The sequence below is a fragment of the Paroedura picta genome, chromosome 2 (assembly GCF_049243985.1).
Source record: "Paroedura picta isolate Pp20150507F chromosome 2, Ppicta_v3.0, whole genome shotgun sequence".
In the NCBI taxonomy this organism is placed as follows: Eukaryota; Metazoa; Chordata; class Lepidosauria; order Squamata; family Gekkonidae; genus Paroedura; species Paroedura picta.
In genome coordinates this window covers 52,347,453-52,368,039 of record NC_135370.1, presented here as the reverse complement: position 1 = coordinate 52,368,039, position 20,587 = coordinate 52,347,453, and the positions used below count along the sequence as shown (strand labels likewise).

At 42.2% G+C, this 20,587-nt stretch overlaps 1 protein-coding gene across 13 annotated transcripts in view; it reads right to left on the bottom strand.

Moving 5' to 3' along the window:
* QTMAN (queuosine-tRNA mannosyltransferase) overlaps positions 1 to 20,587 on the bottom strand; it is a 269,467-nt gene that overhangs the window by 134,236 nt on the left and 114,644 nt on the right. For all 13 annotated transcript variants that reach the window (XM_077320143.1, XM_077320137.1, XM_077320145.1 and 10 more), the window contains 2 exons: positions 13,283 to 13,450; positions 9,359 to 9,532 (listed from right to left, as the gene is read on the bottom strand). In XM_077320143.1, coding sequence (XP_077176258.1) covers positions 9,359 to 9,532; positions 13,283 to 13,450 — 342 coding nt within the window. The remainder of the gene's footprint in view (positions 1 to 9,358; positions 9,533 to 13,282; positions 13,451 to 20,587) is intronic.

The following is a 20,587-nucleotide window of genomic DNA, read 5'->3' as shown; positions in this document are numbered from 1 at the left end:
AATCAATAAATCTCTCATGTCACAATGTTGTTAGGTGCGAAGTCGTGTCCGACCCATCGCGACCCCATGGACAATGATCCTCCAGGCCTTCCTGTCTTCTACCATTCCTTGAAGTCCATTTAAGTTTGCACCAACCGCTTCAGTCACAATACACTAGACCAGATGGCCCAACAAGTGTATGAACTACACTATATGATTTGTCCTCTGCTGATACTTTTGCAACCATTTTGTTCTGTTGCTTTAATTGAGAGTTCTCCAATTAGTCCCCAAGGACTATCTAGGATCAGGCTGGATTTCCTATCATAATTACATTAAAGGTGAATCTTCTCCTTCTTTCTGATGTTCTTCCTTCCATATAATCTTTCTGATATTCTACAACCCCAGAAAAAAAACACATATTTTAAAGGTAACTGACTTTCTACATTTCAAAATTAAAAGCAAGCCCAGTATATAACACCAACAAATTGCTTTAATGAAAGACACTCTCATTATCTTTCACTATAACCCTAGTTCTCCCATCTGTTCCTTTTTGTTCTGGGCTGTCATTTGTCTAACATGGATTTTATGTGCCTTAGGACATAGATTAAACTTTAAAAGGAACTTCTTAAAACATAGTAACATATTAATTCGTCTAGTACTTTATCTAGAAGCTATCTAAGAAGCCCAGCAGATTCCAACAGTGAAGTGGGGCAGGAAGGGCAACTGAAGGAAACTGACCCAGCACACTGCATCAGACCTTCAAGGAGGAAGGGGTCTGCCACTTCAGCTGGAATCCCCTAGATAGTCCAAGGGATGGAGACAGGGTCCAATGCTAGCACAAACCGAAGCAGCTGCCCCATCTTTACTACTACTTTCTTGAATGGATGTTGTGAGTCAGTCAGCTGCCTTTTCCTCTGAGGGAATAAACAGGATCTGAACCAGTGGAAGGCCCACCTGAGCATCTGGATTTAGAGGCAGAACCAGCAAAAGATGGCTCAGGTGATGAAGGCTGTTCTTTATGGCAGGAGAAGGGACAGAAATCAGTTTGTTTCTTACCTCTGTGGTCTCCTGAGCCAGCAGAGCATTGCAAGCATAAGGTAAGGTTTAAAGCTCAGGAAAGGAACCTGAGCGCAAGCCCATTAGCACAACACCATTTGAACTTGACTCCTGACACTGAGTTGGTACAGGACCATGGATTCAAGGAATGAAGAACAGCTGGGTTTCAGTAGGGTGATAAAAGCAGGGAAGCAGGCTGAGACATTTGTGGGAACAATGGTTGTAAACCACCGTTCTGTCCTCCAAGACTCTTGGTAGAACAGAGTACTGGCTGTGCCATGTTACAAACTGTGTTTATTTTTTTTCAGAGAGAGGATTGTTCCTGATACCTGCCTTGCTTATGGATCTTGAACCCCAGTCCCTGAATGGAACACCTAGCTCCTAGACCTGTTGTGGCCTGGTTAGCTAATTCTGCTTTGTTTATTACTTGCCAGCTTCTAATTGCCTCTTGGCCTCCTGGAAACTCCAGTTTCAGAGTCAAAGGATCAGGCCAGTGATTTATTACCCAGAACCACCAGGCATAGCCTTGAAACACCATCCTACACAATAAGAGGTGGGGTTTTCCCCATTAATTCACCGTGCTGGCTCTTTAGTAGTGAGAGCCTCCTTCTCCTGCTGCAACAGAGGAAAATCTATGCAGCACCTCAACAGCTAACTGACGCAATCATCTTCTTTTATTAGGGGAAACCCCAAATACCACCATTCCCCAAAGTTATTTGGCAAAGGGCCCCTAGGGAAAGGAGGGACTTGTGCAATCAGAGGGTAATTTTTGTGGGCTGCTTTGTTAACTGTTAACTCAAGAGAGACACAGCAGTGCCAGATCACATGTTAAGTGTTCATTCCTCTGGAACAGCCTTTCTCAACTTTTTTACTGTTGAGAAACCCCACGAGTGGCACAATCATGAAGAATATTGTTAGGAAGAGTACCTGGGTATGTGTCTAGTTGGGGCTCCTCCCCTCCAGTCCCACCATTGGCCATTTTGGGAGGGGTTGGTGAGTTGACAAGGCTATATATGATCATATCAACCAATAAGTGTGTGTGTGTGTATCCCACCTATTTGGACACCCCTCCCAAGGCCATCAAGAAACCTCAGGATGAGTAAGCCTGCTCCGGATGAATACAATCCTTGGCAATTCATAAACCTTGCTTTGGCCTGGTCTGGTTTGGTCTGGCATGGCTACATCTTCTAGGGGCCAGCCGGCTGAAACCCTGTCTGACTAGGAAGAAGAGGCAAATCTACACATCTTACCAGGATTAGCCCCTGGGCCTCAGCCACTGCCCACAGAATCAGAGGCACCAGAGCCTGAACTACAACCAGGCCCAAGTACCCAGCATCTCCAGCCTTTGGACACCAACTCTGTTGCTGAAGCCCCCGCAGCAGCTGGCTCCCCACTCTCATCTCCTGAACCCAGGGAGTGACAACATCAAAAGCAATGCTTCCTTTGCAGGAAAGGCGGAGGAGCACATGGCTAATTGTTCAAGGAAGATCAGGTCTCCCAGAACTGTGGATGATTAGCTGCAAGTCAGGCATTAAAGCAGTGAGGACAAAAGCCCATTCATGCTGGCAACGTCATTTCTTCCATACCTGCACCTCCAGAGCCTTTTCCTACCTTCTCAGACCCTGCTTCCCTGTCTTGACCATCAGTCTGTAACTTGACTATGGACTTTCTTCTTGCTCTTATTGGGCATGTGAGTGACTGATTTCTGGCTACTGACCCTGGCTTCCATTTTGTGACCACATCTTTGCTCACTTCCTTAAATTATCTGGCTGGCTGCGCATCTCTCCCTGCTGCACCTGAAGACTTAACATTGTCCTTGGTCTTGGGATAAAGTGAGGGGATGATATGCAGAGAAAAATGGTCCAGTGTGTTGCCATTTGTGCTTGCTCCTGTTCCAGTCTTCCAGTGGAAGATACTCAACTTAAGCAAACATGGCAATCTGAAATAAAACTAAAGGTCAATGAGACAATTCACTCCCCTGGCAAAATTAAACACAGGACCTCTGAATCTCAACAATCTTTTAATTGTGAGAACCAGTCTTCTGGCTCCTGCTGTTACCAGTCAATCCTACTAGATCCAGCTTTACTGGTGTACAGACCTTGCTATTTTCATCTGTCTACAAAAGTTAATACCAATAGTGAAATGATGAATTTTCACATACAATTGCTTATTTCAAAGACTAAGCCAGAAATGGCAAATTATCTACTAGTTCTTATGCTACAGCATTATTATACAGGATAATAAATAGCAAACATCCTATTTTGTGCCTTCACAAGGAGTTAGCTCTCCTTATAGCACAGTAGCAAGTTTTCCCACCAAGCGTAAAGCTTCTTGCAGAGAAAACAGGCTAGCTTCAGCAATGCTATTCAGCGGAAGAGTTCCTCCCTCCTTCCACAGGTGGAGCCACAATGGGCAACTTATCTTCATCTGACTGCTGTGCAGGGAGTTTCACATTTTATCATAGAAACTGCAGTCTGCTACTTCAATGAAAGAAAACTGCACTCAGCCAACACAGGTGTAAATTCACTTTGCTCCACTGCATGTGCCTTTCAGAATGGTGCTCCAATCATGCCTACCAGGAGGATGTACCCCACCTTATTTGCCCAATAAATATGTTTGCCACTTTTCTTGGGAGGGGTATCAGGTAGCTATGACTTGCTTGACCAGAGTCCCAGAACTCTCCACAGAGAGTTGCTCCACTCACCCCCCTATCCCCACCCCCACTTTTCCATTCCCATGCTCTGGGCCAGATGGCCTTCTATCAGACCTCCAGATATTTCAGCTGTTTCTTTCCAGCCTAGAGGTGGTAGCTGATGAAGATACAAGCTGTTCTGAGAGAACTTGAATGGGGGGGGGGGGGAGAATGTGCCTCAATGGTTGCTTATTGATCCCTGAGGTTTTGTCTTAAGCTTCACAGGGCTCCTATGATGCTGTGATCCTGAAATAAACTACTGAGAGGTTTGGGATTGGGTTTTTCGGGGGGGGGAGTGGGGGGCATTGCCAAAGCTCTGAATTTACCTATATTGGGGAGATTTTTCATGGTACACAACAATGGGGCAACCGGATCTCTGATTTTTTATATGTACCCCTTCTAGGGGTACTCCATGTAGTACCCTTCTCTCGGTATGGGTGACCACAGTGCCAGAAATCTAACAGCTGAAAAGGACTAAGGACTTTCATCGCGGGGACTTGCTCAATGCATCTCTGTACATAGTAAACCCTGAGATACTGCTACATTGGCATAGGGCTCTCTCCACTGTTATCACTGTTATAAACATTGTGCAAGGGGGGAGGGGAGAATGAGGTTGAGCTTAACAATGCTGAAATAATTTAGAATTAATTTCACATGCTTCTCCTCTCAGTACCTGAAAACAAATAAAAATGCTGAAGAAAATACAACTTTGGTACTAGGATAGATCTTCAGTTACAACCAAAGTGAATTACATCCTTAAAACCTCATTTGAATGCTATAAAAATCCCAGTTCATAGCAACTCTACTGCAAAATAAACATTATTACTGCATTTCGCAGCATTTTCAAGTTTTAGAGTTCTATCTGGATTTACACAGCTTCAGTGTTTTAGAGCATGGGTGCACCTTCTTTCTTCTAAAAAAAAGAGAAAAGCTACAACCAGCCACAATTTCCAAAGTGAAATGGTATGTGCTGCCCCTATTATGACTTATTCTAGGGTCAAACAGGATGCATTAATGTATTTTTCCTCTGCTTCATAGTCACAATATTAACTTAAAAACTTAAGAATATTTTCACAAATCATGTCATACTCTAAATAGTTACCACTTTTGTTTTGTTTTTTTAAGCTTGTCTCTTCCATGTGTACAAATGAAAATCGTATTATGGCAAATAACTAAAAGGAGGTCAAAGCAAGGAGAAAAAAAAATCACCTTGGTTATTTGACTGTTCATAGCTCCCCTCCCCAATCTCTGCAAAATTATGCATTTTAAAAGACTGCAGGCATTCAAATGACTGTCAGTCATGCAAATAATCACTTACTTACACTGTATGAGTTTGGTTTGGATAAAGCAAATTACCATTTGAAAATAACTTGAAAAACACTCTGGGCTAAGAGCTTGCTTTATGAATCGAAGTTTGGCCATGATATTTCTTAACCTTTTTCTCCTCCATTTCCATTAAGCTAGATTTCACTGGAGTAATACAGACTAAATTAATAAACTGTATTCAATTGCCACAGGTGCATTCAACATTTATTTAACACATGATCTTGTTCAGGGAGAAAAAATAGCAGCAACAATCTGAAAAAAAAAAAGCTGGTTAAAATCGCACAGTGATTCAGCGTTTGTTGTTACCTTGGGAAGCATGATTCCCTGGCCTCTTGTGGTGGTGTTTATTTATTTATTTGTATTGAGAGACAGCAACAGCAAGATTCTAAACACAAGATACTTAAAGACAAAATGTGCCACATTTTTAAGTGTGCACGCTATACGGGGGGGGGGGGAGACACTTCTCTTTTCAAGTAAATAAGTTTAAGAACCACTACGCTGTGCTTTTGCAGTACAATGTTTTATTTTAAAGGTTTTAAAGGGCTAAGGTGTTGTTGTTGTTTTTTTAAAAACACATTTAGCTGATGCAAGGCTGCTGAATTCATTGGTGTTTGCAGAGTAGAACGGCTTCCAGGGAACATATAGGGAGAGACGATCCCTAAGATATGCATGGCCCAGACAACAAAGGGCCTTGAAGGTCACTGGTTGCCGATTGCTGTCCGGATCAGGTTCAAGGTTCTGGTTTTGACCTTCAAGGCCTTACACAGGTTGGGACCCCCATACCTGAGGGACCGCCTGTCGCCCTATACCCCCTGCAGGGCTCTACGCTCCGCAGGGGAGAACTTCCTGGTCGTTCCCAAACCTAGAGAAGTGCGCCTGGCCTCGACTGGGGCCAGGGCCTTTTCGATCTTGGCCCCTACCTGGTGGAATGAGCTCCCGAGTTAGCTGCAGGCCCTGCAAGATTTACCAGCTTTCCGCAGGGCCTGCAAGATGGAGCTCTTCCGCCAGGTTTTTGGTTGAGGCCGGGATCAGCGAATGAGAGCCAGCATCCCACCCCCCCCCCCCTGGGTCTAATAGGTTGTATCTTCTCCCCATCCTCCCTGCCGCTCTGTTAGCAGGGGGTGGGAATACTGGGTGTTTTTTCCGCCATGATGAGTTGTTTTAAAGTCTTTTAATGGGTATTTTAATGGGGACAAAGACTATTGTTATCCGCCACGAGCCTACGAGGAGTGGCGGGAAATAAATCTAAAAAAAAAAAAAAAAGTATTGAAATCTTGAACCTGATTGAAGGGCTGGTCAAATATAAGCCCTCCATAGGGTCCTCATAAGGACATGTGCTGCTGCATTTGCACCAGCTGTAACCTCAGGATCAGGGCAGTAGCCCTGCATAGAGTGAGTTCTAGTAATCCAATCTGGAGGTAACTGTTGCATAGATCACTGCAGCTAAGTCTTACAGGGTGCTAGTAGCTTCACCTGGCACAAATAGTAAATATAGCCTGGTGAGCAATGTTTGTAACATGTACCTCCATTGATAGCGAGGCATCAAGCTGTTGATGGTGTGCAAAACTGTTAATAGCATTCCACCAAGGCAGGGGAGGCACACTTTCTCTTCTGGTCCCTTCTTCCACAGCCACTGGACCTCGGTCTTCTAAGGATTGAGTTTTAGGCAGCTCTGCCACAGCCATCCTACCACAGCCTCCAGCCATCTGGCTAATGAAATTGGGAATGTATTTGGCTGGCTACCCATCAATGGGTAGAGCTGGGTGTCATCAGCATACTGCTGACACTTCAGCCCATGCCCCCAGACCAGCTGTGCAAGAGGGTGCATGCAGATGTTAATGTCAGGGAGGGAATAGCACCCTGTGACACCCCAACAGGGAGTGGACAGTAACATGACTGCTCTTCCCTGATAGGTGCACTCTGTCTCCAACCTTGAAGAAAAGAGGTCAGCTACTGTAATGCCTGTATCCCCATACTCCTGTATTCCCATATCACCAAGGCAGCAAGTCAGATGCTCATCATCAACTATGTCAAGTGCTGCCATGAGATCTAATAACACCAGCAGTGCTGACCCACCTTGGTGCAGATGTCTTTGGAGGTCATCCATAAGGCCCACCAAAGCAATTTCCACACCATGGCCCCAGTGGAAACCAGACTGGAATGAATCCAAGAGTGATGCTTCATCTAGGAATGCTTGCAATTAATATGCAGCAGCCTGCTCAATCGCCTTACCCAGAAGTGCTAAATGAGAAACTGGACAGTAATTGGGTTCCAGTGGAGTCCAGTGGTCAACTGATTTTCCTCAGTAAAGGTCAAAGCATTGCCTCCTTTAAGCTCCCTGGGAATGTCCCGGATGATAGGGGCAGGATCACGATCTCCCAGAGAGGTTTTTCAATCCTCCTGTCACCCACTATCACATGAGGCGGAGATGCAGGGGGCACAGGTTGGACTCACTGAAGATAGCACTCTATCTACATTAGTCTGAGTGAGACAACTGAAACTATCAAAAATCACCCCTGGAGACAGTCAAAGACAGTCATTTACTGTCTCAATGTTTGGGGAAAGGTTGCAGTGGGGCAGCAAGGTTTTATCTGCAAAAAAGCTCACGGAAGCCTAATAGCTAAGAGCCAATTGTGTACAATTTGAATGTCCTTCTTTTGGGGTCATAAGTGATCGAATTATTCTAAATAACGGAGGTAACTGAGATAACTGAGATGGGTATGAGCTAGTAGATGCAATGGAAGCCTGAAGTACTCCCCCCTTCTTTATGGTTTTCACTGCCATGTCATAAGCCTTCAAAAGCATTCTTGTTGGATTGCCTCTGGTAGATTTGGAAGGGCATCTGCTGCTGCAGTAGGCAGTCAGTACACCAGCCAGATGGCCAATTTCTCAACTGCCACCCCAAGCCTACACATTTGTTTTTTCATGATATGGGAATTGCCCTGAAGGAGAACAGCTCCTGATCAGCAAAGTCACCCCTCCCCCTCAACCCATGATCCAAGAATGATGGTTGACCAAGTAGCCTGGTGGTGGGGCCAGCTCTTTCAGGGCAACAGTTTCGTCTGCCCTCACCTAGGTCTCAGAAATGCATGCCAGGTCTACCTTATGAAGAAGAACTGGTTTTTATACCCTGCTTTTCAAAGTGTCTCAAAATGGCTTACAATTGGCTTCCCTTACTTTCCCCTGTGAGTTAGGTGGGGCTGAGTTCTGACAGAACTGCTCTGTGAAAAAAGCTCTAATAAGACTGACTAGCCCAAGTTCACCCAGCTGGCTGCATGTGGAAGAGTGGGGAATCAAACCTGGCTCTCCAGGCTAGAGGCTGCTGCTCTTGACCACTATATCTCACTAATTCTGCAATGTAAGTTTGTAGAGTCATGGTCTTGTTATGGATAGACCTGGCATTGTACATCAGTGTTGGAGCCGGGTTTTTTCTCTTAGCCTTACCCACTGCATCTCTCAGGATGAGACCAAAGGTAGAAGGGCATTCTTGTATCTTTGACCCCTTCTTCCAATACCCCTTCTGCCACCACCGTATCTCCCATGTCCCCAGATTGCTGGGATCTATAGCCTCTCCTGGGCCTCTCCCCATTCCTGCTTGCTCTGTCCCATCCCCATCCCAATGAACTGCTCTGTCCCATCCCCATCTTATTTATTTGTTTGTTGATTGGTTTATTAGATCGCTATACCACCACCTCTTGAGTCGGTATACAATAAAACCATAAACCCCCATAAAATCCATTCAACAATCTCTCAACAACGCAACCAAATGGGAAAAAACTCCCTAACCCTCTCCCATCCCAGACAGCCACCCAAAGCGGGACATACTCTCAACCTCCCACCCACCCCTCCACAACAGTCCTACCAATTATCCGGGTCATTGGCATTGTGTCTTTTTCATCTGACTGGGAAGAAGAGGGTAATTCTGCCACATAACTGCCACAGGATCACTGCCATTTAGTGAAGTAGCAAAATTGCCCATGTCATAGGCAATTGTAATTACATCTCTGCACAAGGTTCTGGGTACTATTCTTTCCTATGGCATGTAGAACTGAACATCGTTTAAATAACTAAACCGGAATCATGTCTTCAAAATATATTGTGACTACTGTCAAAAGTGGCACTGTTTATTTGTAGGTATTTAATTTTATATTAGTTGATTCCTGAATGGTTCAGTAACCTTAACCAACTTTCCCATGTACATCTCTTTAATTGATTGACAAATAACTACAAATAACACTCACCAAATTAAGCTGAACTAGAACAACATATGATACAAAACAGAGAAGGAAATTAAAAGCTACATACCTCCTCACATCAGGAAACTTCACTGGAAAATACAGGACTTGGCATTTGGGTCTGATTAATTGTTCCAGACACTTGGGTCTATAGTCAGGTATCAGCTTCATGAATTTTCCAATTGATGTTAGAAATGACTCCATATTATAAGCAGAGTTGAACACCACAACGTCAGCCACCAAACTAATTAAAACAAAGAAATTAAGAAATTTGAGATGTATTGACACTTTTTTATTTACGTACAGAACCATAACATTACACTAGCTTTCCCAGTGGTAGAGCTTGGCATGCAGAAGGTTCCGGGTTCAATCCATGCTATCTCCTGTTAAAATATCTGGCAATTGGTAATGTGGTAGATTCCTCGGCCAGAGATATTGGAGAGCCACTGCCAGTGAGTAGACAATCCTGACTTTGATGGACCAAGGGTCAAATTCAGTATAAGGCAGATTCATATGTTCATATACAGACGTCAGAAATATTTGAATAGATTTATTTAAATTCAAAATTAATTCAGACATATCCACATATTCTCATTTGACTTTAGGCATACCCTTCATTATAGCAGTGGTTGACCAAATGCTTTAAATAATGTATATATTAATAGGAATCAGTACTTCTGAATAATGGCTCCATAGTGCAGACAGAAAACTCATATAATGGGGTACTGATGTATTAATTGGGGTATATTTCATCATCATCATCAAGTTTGCAAGAAAAATCCTAGAATGGAAAAATAATTAATGGGGATTACCCTGCAACACTTGGACAAAATAATATGTAGATCTCGCAAAATGAGATCTATTTAACAAGATCTCAATTGCCTTTTCAAAGGTTGCCTAGCAACTCAACAAATATTGTTGCAGGTGACTATAGAAAGATAACTAGAAGAGGAGACATTAATAACAACAATGACAAATGGGGGAGGAAGCAGCAGAGGTAGCTGCTGCAGGTAAGCAAGGGAAAGAGAGTGGTAGCAAATAAGGGGGAGAAAGGTGGTTATATCAGACGAGAAGAAAGAAGACAAAGGGGGAAGAGGAAGAGGTGGTGAACCATCCACCACCCATTGTTTGGGTGGAAAGAAGGGCAGGGTTAGATCAGATAGCCTGTCCAGTATGCTTTCCGCTCCAAGTGTATTGCCGCCACCATGACTGTGGTGGTGAGTACCAAAGAGAAACCATGTCCTAAACTCTTCAGTAGACTGACAGCAGCAAGAACAGATCTGGAGTGCAAAGCATTCAACGCAGGCTTTCTGCATCAACCCTCCTTCCATTCTTTTACTGTAACTGGGATAGGATATACATAGAGGACATGCTGCAGTTTCAGAGTGCTGTCTTAGGAAGCTTACAAGTAAAACAATGTAATAATATAAAAACAAGCCACTAAGAAAAAGGCACTGGACATAAGGAACATAAAAACTATTAACTCAAAGTAGCAGAATATTGAAAGGTTGGTAAGATATAACCCCTAATTAAAAGCCTGGTTAAAAGACGCCTTTGGCCTAAAAGAAAGCAAAGTAGATGCCAGGCGAGTCTCAAGTGAGAAAGCACCTTCAGAGGGGTATTGCCACGACAGAAATGGCTCTGTCACTAGTTGCTACCCATCCCACCCCTGAAGGCAGGGCACATAGAGCAGAGTTTAAGAAGTCTTATTTGCAGCCTGTGCAGCACAGTCAGATTGTACATATTACCTCTGGTCTTTCCTCTGACTTCAGCATATTGGTCGTCTGTGCAGAAGTCAGGATTAGCACTCGGCAGTTAAGGGTAGGTCTAGCAAACCTGCTGATCCAAGCTCCCCCTCAAAACATACCCAGTTGGATTGTCGGCCCAGGGCTAAAGTCATTCAGCCTAGCGATTCTCGTAAGAAAACTGACACTGCCCACAAACTCAGCAGGAGTCAGCAGCAGCAGTAAGAACACAGCAGAAGAGAATGCTAGCACTTTTCAGCTAGACAACTGAAGTGGAACCATTTCCCAAAACCTCACATTCTTCCTAACATGTTGTTCTTTAACAGCATGTTTTCTTTCAGCTAAAACAACCATTGAGCCAACCCATTTCTTTAGTGTCTAAAGTAATAGGTGGGGACAAAAGGAATCAAATAGTGGGAAGGGGAGGCCTAAAAAGTTCATGTTTGTTTCTGTCACACAGTTAATGACAAAAATACACACGCACTCTGCTTGCTTGTTTTGCTTTTACAATAGCTTCCAGGATCTTGAGCAGGGGTAGTCAAACTGCGGCCCTCCAGATGTCCATGGACTACAATTCCCAGGAGCCCCTGCCAGCGACTGCTGGCAGGGGCTCCTGGGAATTGTAGTCCATGGACATCTGGAGGGCCGCAGTTTGACTACCCCTGATCTTGAGACACTATAGTTAGCATAAGATTGCCAGAATTCAATCAACAGAACAGTAAAAATATACACACGCCACTTAGTATCTCAAATGAAAACAACTGGGGGTGGGGAGAGAACCTGTTCTGAGTCTAGATACCCTAATTCCCCTTTTCTCTGTCCTGTTTAGGATTGGATCATACTGGATTTCCCAACAGGGATTGCTTGGCCCGTGTAGTTAAAAGCCACGTAAAATGGAATCTGCAATGCAGCAAGCATGATCATGGAAACGTTGGTAGAATCCTATCCAATAGCAACAATCCCCTTTCAAAAATAAGTATGAGCATGCTGCCCTCTCTGTTCCTCCAGTACTTGTCCAGGTGCATAAGCAGGCTTCTGCATGAGGTTTTGTCCTCCATCACCCTTGAAGATGTTGAAATCCCCACTATAACATAATTATTGTCACCAGATAAAGGCAAATAGGTCCTACCATTTTTGTAGAGTCAACAACAAATTCTGGGGATCAAAACAAAGTCAATGGAATGAGGAATCAATGAGGAAAAATGACAGCATTTCAAACTAAAGTCATAGTATTTTGTTTAAAGAGAAGTCATGCACTATGTGCAACTTTCAGTTGAAACTCAGAGGAGTATTTTATATAGGCAGCCATTTATTTTTAAGAACCATTTTAAGGCACAGCCATTTCATTATATTTTCAGAATATTGCTACTACAAAAACAAACATTTTGCAAACGGAAGCAGAACTAGAGCTACAAAAAACCCACTCAACTATATAAGGATCATTATTTGTCTTTCATTTGAGTTATAAAGCAAGTTGCAGATGTTATACATCTAGCTTTAAAATGCTCAATTTATGCTTATAATAATTCTCCTAATAACAAATATATGGAATAGACCAAGTAAATGAATTTATTTCAATTCAAGCCAATTCAAATTTGCAGTTTCTCTTTAGAGTTGTACGATGCCTAATCACAAAGCTTTTCAGCATAGCTGTTATTAACTTCTTTCATTAACTTATATTTGGAAAAATATGTTTGTTTTAAGTAACAATAAAGGGCCACAGCCTTTTAAATGTCTCGGTGTTTTACCACTGCACAATTTGTGAATATGCAATGAAAGAAACGTAAGAATTTATCTGGTGTGTTTACTACCCTCCCTCCCTAAAAAAAAACACTGATGCAGTACATTTTAATTTTTGTTTACTCCCTTGAAAACCTCCATTTTAATTTCAGCTGGATGCAATAAAAGCTATTGCTAAGCCAGTGCTGATTAACTGCCCCTCTGTTAAGTGCTTTCAAAGCAAAAGTATCTTGGGCGTAGTGTGAATGAGGTACATAACTGAAAATTAGTGCAATTTACCAGAGTTCCAGCATCTAGGTATTCTTCTCTGTGTTTTTTATTCTGCTACCTATGTATACTAAGAAACTTGATACTCTCCCACAACTGCATGCATATGCATCTGCCTCGCCACCAATTATGGCTTCTGTGTAGCGGCCCTTGTATTTTCATTTAAACACACAGACTCTAAAGGAATTTTGATAAAAGAATGCAAAACAACTAAACACAAGGGTGTGATAGATGCACCTTACCATGAAAGAATCTGGTTGTATCCATACTGGAAGTCCCTTTCTTGACATTTCTGGACAGGATATATCAATTGGTTCTCGTGGAAGTAAAAGACCTTTTTCAATTTGCCAAGGTCAGGCCGAAGGGCAATGAGTTCAGCCAGGTTAAGCACCGAGCTTGCAAAGAGGATCCTAAGAAACAAGGGAAGCAGTATTTACTGTCTACAAGCCTGCTGAAAAGTGTCACCCTTCACCCCATCCCTCCACCACATCTCCCCACAAGAGAAACACAACCCCTATAGGGACACATCAGTGGCTAAGCCTTAATACTATGTAGCAGCATCCCAAGTTTTGATCTCTTGAAAAACAGTTGCTAAGAACTCAGCTAGAAATGCTCTGAATCTCATTGGTTTCTTCAGCTCAGTTACAGAGAGATGCAAAATAATAATAAAAAAAGCTGGATGGGTTTTATTGAAAAATGCAAGAAAAGCTGCGTCTGAAGGACAAATGGAACAAAGATAAGGCTGACTTGGGAATACGCTGCTTGCCAGTTTCATTACACTTTACTTCTTTATGCAACCAACTACTGAAATTCAATATATGAGCTGGTGTAGCACATGTTCATGTTATGACATAAAACCTTTTGATTTATGTAATAGACATACCTAGTGTAGTCTTTATTTTTCACGCTCAGATTTCCTTCTCCTTTTTTTATTAAATATTCTCCACCAGCCTTTGTCGTTCTGCTCATTTCATCCCATCTATTACCACGTTACTGTGAGCAGAATCAGGAGGACTGGCTATTTTCCTTCTTATTACAGGATAAAAGGACTAATGCCACTGGCAAAGTAAATCTCACTACATGAAAATGCAACTAAAGGCAATTAAACTAGTACTTAATGCAAAACGGACAGCACAATAAGTCACAATTTTAATTTGGCAGAGAAAACCTTCTTCAGATCAGGTAAAACACATAACTCTTCAGTTTAACGCTTCCTTCCGTCTCTAGCACTGACACAAAAACAAGCCAGCTCTCCACCCTAATGATGGAAGCAAATCATGATTTAAGAAGATTCTTGCTTCCTATATTAGGCATTTGTTATACAATCCTTTATTTAGGACATGGTTCTAAACAATCTCTTTACAAGCAGCACCATGTTATCTGAATGGCTTGTCCCACAGAAAAATAAGTGGAGTCATGCTACAGCAGTTGCTACAGCACACTATACAGAAGACCACCTTGCTCATCTCCCACACTGTGGTCTACCTCAGCTGCAACCACCACCCTTATATTGCCTTGAAAAAACATTTGGCAATGGCTTAAGTGCTTTCTCTCATTTCTAGCCATGAGTCCTCACATCACAATGCTTTCTTCCAAGGAAAATCCACTGCAAGGACCCCATTCCACATGCCTTTATACTCTAGGGCAAGGGTAGTCAACCTGTGGTCCTCCAGATGTTCGTGGACTACAATTCCCATGAGCCCCTGCCAGCAAAGGCTCACGGGAATTGTAGTCCATGAACATCTGGAGGACCACAGGTTGACTACCCCTGCTCTAGGGTCTGTCTCACTTGATCCCTCTTCTCTGCTTGGCAAACTACCCAAAGCTACTGAGATAGGGCCTAATCAACAGAGGGATCACTTATGGTATCACTATCGGCCTTGGGGCAAAAGGGGCACTGCTGCATTTCTATGTAGTGATCCCTTTCCCACCGTTCTGTCAAAAAACTTTGAATTGTAACCTGATGGCAGTGAACAAACTATTTCTGTAAGACTTTGTGATCATTCATTTGTTCAATTCTGCTTTTCTTATCTCACCTATAAGCAACCCCCAGACAACTATAGTTCCATAGCTACAATTCTTTTAAAACTTCCCCACTGTAATACCTAGAGCTGCCCTGCAAGTCGCTTTCTTACCTCTATGGAGCCACAGCTTAAAACTTAAACAGTGTCTGACAGTACATGTTACGGTAATCATAGGCACAGAGGAACTGTGTGTCTAATGGACTCCTGAGTAGAGCACTGGAGGATATGGAGAAGAACACTTCCACTTAACACCCTGGCACCAGGGAAAGGACGGAAAGTTTGTTATTATAATGTAGCTCTTGACATAAATATATGTCAGCTGTCATTCCGTGTGACATAAACTTGCATTTTACCTCAGGTTATTTTTCAGTAATAAATCCTAACAAGGTGAGCTTTATCATTCCACAGAGTCTTTCTGGGAGGTAAGGACGCAAGGTGATAGCAAGAACACTGAGAACATGATAATTCCTGACAGCTGCCGCTTGAGCACAAGTTAAATTGAACAGTTTATCTCAGCATAAAGATGTTATAAGGTTTCACGTTTAATTTTTAAAAAGAAATTAACATAAAATCCAGAGAAAGCCTAGTTAGGCAATCTTTCACAAACATGATATACTACAATCACTGCATAAGCTGGATTAGTACTTATTACCATGCGAGTGGAGAATTAAGCTGTTTTTAGACCACCAAAGAGCTTTGAATTGCAACTTTTGTCTCTGTAAGAGAAGCCTATATTTAAACTGTCTGCTAAAGTCAAATTAAAGCAGCTACATCATTAGCATGTTATCTCACAAAATAAGAGTACATTTAAACTGCAGTTAACATTATTCTTATCCAACTTTATCAACATTAAGAAATGTTAATGAGGGGTGCATTTTTCTACATACCCTAAAACAAGCTAGCAAAAATGGAGGGGGATACACACCAACATTCATTAAGTGTTCATCTCTTCTAAATAATCAACACAGAAAGATGTCAGATACATTACAATAGTCTAGTGGGTCATATGCTTTTTCCATTACAACCAGTATCTGCCTATAATTGGTACAAATAGAATGACCCAAATTCACGTGACTGAATGAACTGTTTTAGACTTTCATACCCATTAAGCACACACGCTGTAAATTAGATTCACACAGGTCTATACATTTATTGTTGATGCTGATAAATCTGGCAATTCCTAGTATTTTTAACTGTGATTTTCAAGTTTACAGACTTCATTGCCAAACTGTTTTATTGTGTACAATGGACGCTTGTTGTTCCCCATTCCAAGACGGGTGGTGTAGAAATCGATTAAATAAATAAATAAAATTTCCCTGTCTTTACAACGTAAACTTAAAGAAAGGCTCAATATCCCTGTTCCACAACTTTGATTGGTAGAATACGCCCGTATGTGACAATCAGCAATGCATTCCTACTTAGACGCAGTGATGCTAGGGCTAGTTTGGACAACTCTAAATGCCGAATCCAGTTCTTGAGAAGGAGTTACAGAATATACCTGCTTGCCTTGTGCCCTATTATTCATTTTGACATGAAGGTAATTTTATCTCCATTCCCATCACCAACATCCCATACATAAGTGGTGCAAACACCTATGCATGTCACTGGAGGTCACCAGCAATGTCTCTGAGACTCAACTCAACCTACTCCCTTGGCTCATACTTACAAAATCAGTGCTCTGATGGCAGACTTAGCTGAGAACTCGAAAGCCCAGCAGCATGAGGTCATACAGAGCACAGGGCAGTTAGCCATAGCTGCTCACCAAGTTCAATATCTTCCCAACTATAATCCTATTTCCAGTTTGGGGTAGACAAGACCTACTTTTGCTCTTGGTTACTAGGATCATCTTTCATATATTCAAACTTCTACAGCCACTATTAAAAGTGCATTTCCATGTGCAAGTGTTAACTTTACTGATGGAAAAAGGAGGAAGAAGCAGTCATATTGGAGTACCTTGGGACAGCTATACCCTAAAGATCCTCTAGAACAGCGGCCCCCAACCTTTTTAGTGCCGGGGACTGGTCCGCGAGGGGGGGGGGAGAGGGAGGCCTGGCCACCGGTGGGCGCAAACGCACGTTTACCTGCTCTAGAATATTAACTAAGAAATAGTCATCCTGAAATATATATCTAGTAAGTATATATATTGAAATCCTGGAAAGCCATTACCCATCAGAATGGATAAGACTTGAGAGACCAATGGCCTGACTCAAGTAAGGTAGCCTCATATGTTCATATACAAAACAGGCCTAATAGCCTTACTTCCCAAGTCAAAACAAAACAAAACGAAGTGGAAAACATGGATTGGGGGGGAGGTTCTGTTTTCGGAACATACAGTATTTATATATCAAGTAGCATTATTCTACATAAAACAATAGATTACTTAAATATTCAATTATTAAATATATGTTAATATTAAATCAACATTTAAGATATTTTGATGCTGTATATATTGTCAAGAATATATAAATCACAACAAAAAGCTTTTCCAGTTATGCTTCAGCAATGTGACTTTGAAAATTGAAACAACTCTGTTGAGTGACAAATGTTAATACATTACAGTCTATAATATAATAAATAAATAATGAGGTCTAATTTACGCTTGACATGGTATGTACAAATGTCAAAAAGGTTTACCGATATAAAATAGTTTAGAAATCCATTTAAAAAAAATATGGAAAGTAATTTGAAATGTTTACAGAAATAATTAAGTCTTGCTATTGTAATGTTCTTTATTTTTCAGAATAAGCCACAAGGATTGTCATCCCTTTCATCTTAATTAGTCCATGTGTTTGTTATATTTGTTATGTACTTCCATAAACATTTACCAACATTAACTGTTATGAAAAAATATTTCTCCTCTCAATGTAATTACTATATGTACATATTAATATATAGTAAATATTGAGAATTGCAACTCTTTCATTCATTTTAGAATGTGGACTGGATGATTTGTTTTAAAATAAAAAAGAAATTTAAAACATCTTTGATTATCCGCTATAAAGTCTGAATGCTTATTTTACTGATTTTCTCCTCAGAAGAACATATGTTATACATACATAGTCTTTATTACGGTACTAGACCAGTAAATGTTTTGCCCTCTAGACTCTAGGGAGTATATGGGAGTTGTGCATTCTGTAAACTAGAGTTGCACATGCATTTTGATAAAACATAAAATTTCAGGCTTACCCCCATTTGATTATACTGGGTACTCAAATTGCCTTGGCAGTGTGGAAACTGAAATATGAGAAGAACAGGTCCCTTCCTATGAAGCCAGCCAAAACATCAGAAGCACAGTTCGTATACCATCTTTTAACAATTACACATTGGGTTCTGTTTGAATTTGCCTGGGAAGGGAGATCCATCAGAAAAGATTTAGTCATGAACTGTCTAACAACTGAAAGTATGAGTAAGATGAGAACATGGCCTTTGAGGATTATCTTTGAGAAAACAGCATCACACTTACTTGTGCCAGGCATACATTGGGACTGCGTTTGCACAAGCCAAACACCACCAGGGATTCCTTCCCAGACTTTGCCACCAAGCCTAAAGCTCAAGGAGGAAGCCTCTTCCTGTTGACAGAGGCATGTTTTCTCACCTTTCTGGTGTCAACATCAGCTGCATAGTACATTATGAAGGTCACCGAGGATGACCATGTTGTAACTCTACAGATCTCTACCAGTGGGGCACCACATGACAATGCAGCTGATGCAGGCTGCACTCTGGCCAAATGGGCCCAAACTGACAGGGGATATGGAACTCTGGTCCTATCATAGCATAACTGGATCACCCTTGTGATCCACTAAAGATGGTTTGGGAAGAAGCAGTTGTACACTTCAAGGGGTTTGAGTAGCAAACAGATATACCAATTTACTAATTCTGTACAGATGCTATAATAAAGCCTATAAATAAATACCTAATCTGTGCAATGCCTCTTCTAACTTCAACGTGGGGGAAGGAAAAAAAACAGGTAAAATGATGTCCTGTTGCAGGTAGAACAGGGACAGAGCCTTAGGCCAATAAACCCCAGTAGGGCAGTAGAGTCGAGCCATAAATGTCCGTGGAACACTACTGTTAAGGCCATAGCTCTAGCTAAGGAGTTTGCTGCATGACTCCCCATGCTGATTTGTTCTTTAGATCAGGGGTAGTCAACCTGTGGTCCTCCAGATGTTCATGGACTACAATTCCCATAAGCCCCTGCCAGCGTTTGCTGGCAGGGGCTCATGGGAATTGTAGTCCATGAACATCTGGAGGACCACAGGTTGACTACCCCTGCTTTAGATAAGTGTAAACCCCTTCTGCTGCTGCATTCTATTAAGATGTAGCAGGGACCGTGGATGGCTACTCCCCAATTCCCCCTAGGATGGAGAAAGCAACTGCTCTGGCGGAAAGTCTTCCCAAAATTTCATCCTTTGTCTAGGGAACGATGAGGTGACCTGGATATATCTAGCATAAAGCTACAAGTCTCTGCTAGGTGATATTGGATCTATGCTGCCTACAGTGACATCTGATGATGAATCTGAGAGCTCTGTTCCAATGGAGAAATAACATCTTCTTCATCTGAGTTCGAAGACATGGAGAGTTCCTTCTTCATAGCATTTGTCCAAGTGGACATAGCTGAGTAAAGAATGCACACCTGCACAGGAAGTGAAATGATCAATCTAGTCATTCAGGAAGGGGGAAGGATAGTAGGTATTGTTGCCAGGATTGAGGGAGCCTGCAGAGGCTATGGAACTGACTGAGTGGATTGTGATGCACAAATGGGGTCTGGCTGAGTTTGCAGATTCGTCCCTGAATTGGGCTCTCTCTCTCTCGTGGTCTGGGAACAAGTGAGCTAGGAACCGAAATGGAGCTAGAACTGATGCTGTCAGTTTCATCAAAATTGGCAGAAGAGCCAGCATTGGAGTACATTGACCCACTGAATGGTACTTGTCATAATGCCTCTCCCATGTTTGGACTTTGCTCTGGCCTTCTTAGGGCCTGTTCAGAAGCTGGACAAGATTGCCAAAGCAATGCTGAGCCACTGTCTTACTCAGGCTGAACTAGGGCCCAGAGGACCTGGTAAGTCTATCAAGGCAGAGACTTTGCCGCTCTTGAGACATTTGAGAAGCAACTCTTGAGACATTTGCGGTTTCCCCCAAAGACTTGTCTTAAGTCCTGCTGCTCTATTGGATCTCACCTTAGGCATAAATTGAAGAGAAGTGTACTATGACCTTCGTCAAGGCCAAGAAGGCACAAAGAATACTGATTGGAATCAATCATTTTTCTCTGACGCGGTAAACATTTTTTGGAGTGATGGCTTTGCTCAATGGTCGCAAAAAGAGAAGAGAGGGAGCAATGGGGGGGGGGTTCCTAGCAGCATGTGAATGCTTAGGTATGAAAATGTGCCTTCAGCTTCAAGGAGGGGATGCCCCCTTCAGCTTTAGGTTTGAAGAGAAATAAAAGCTGGGAAGGAAGCCTCTGGTGGTTGGCATTGGAAGAGCAAAGACCCACTGGGCTATCAGTATGAGTTACTTTAATGTTTAA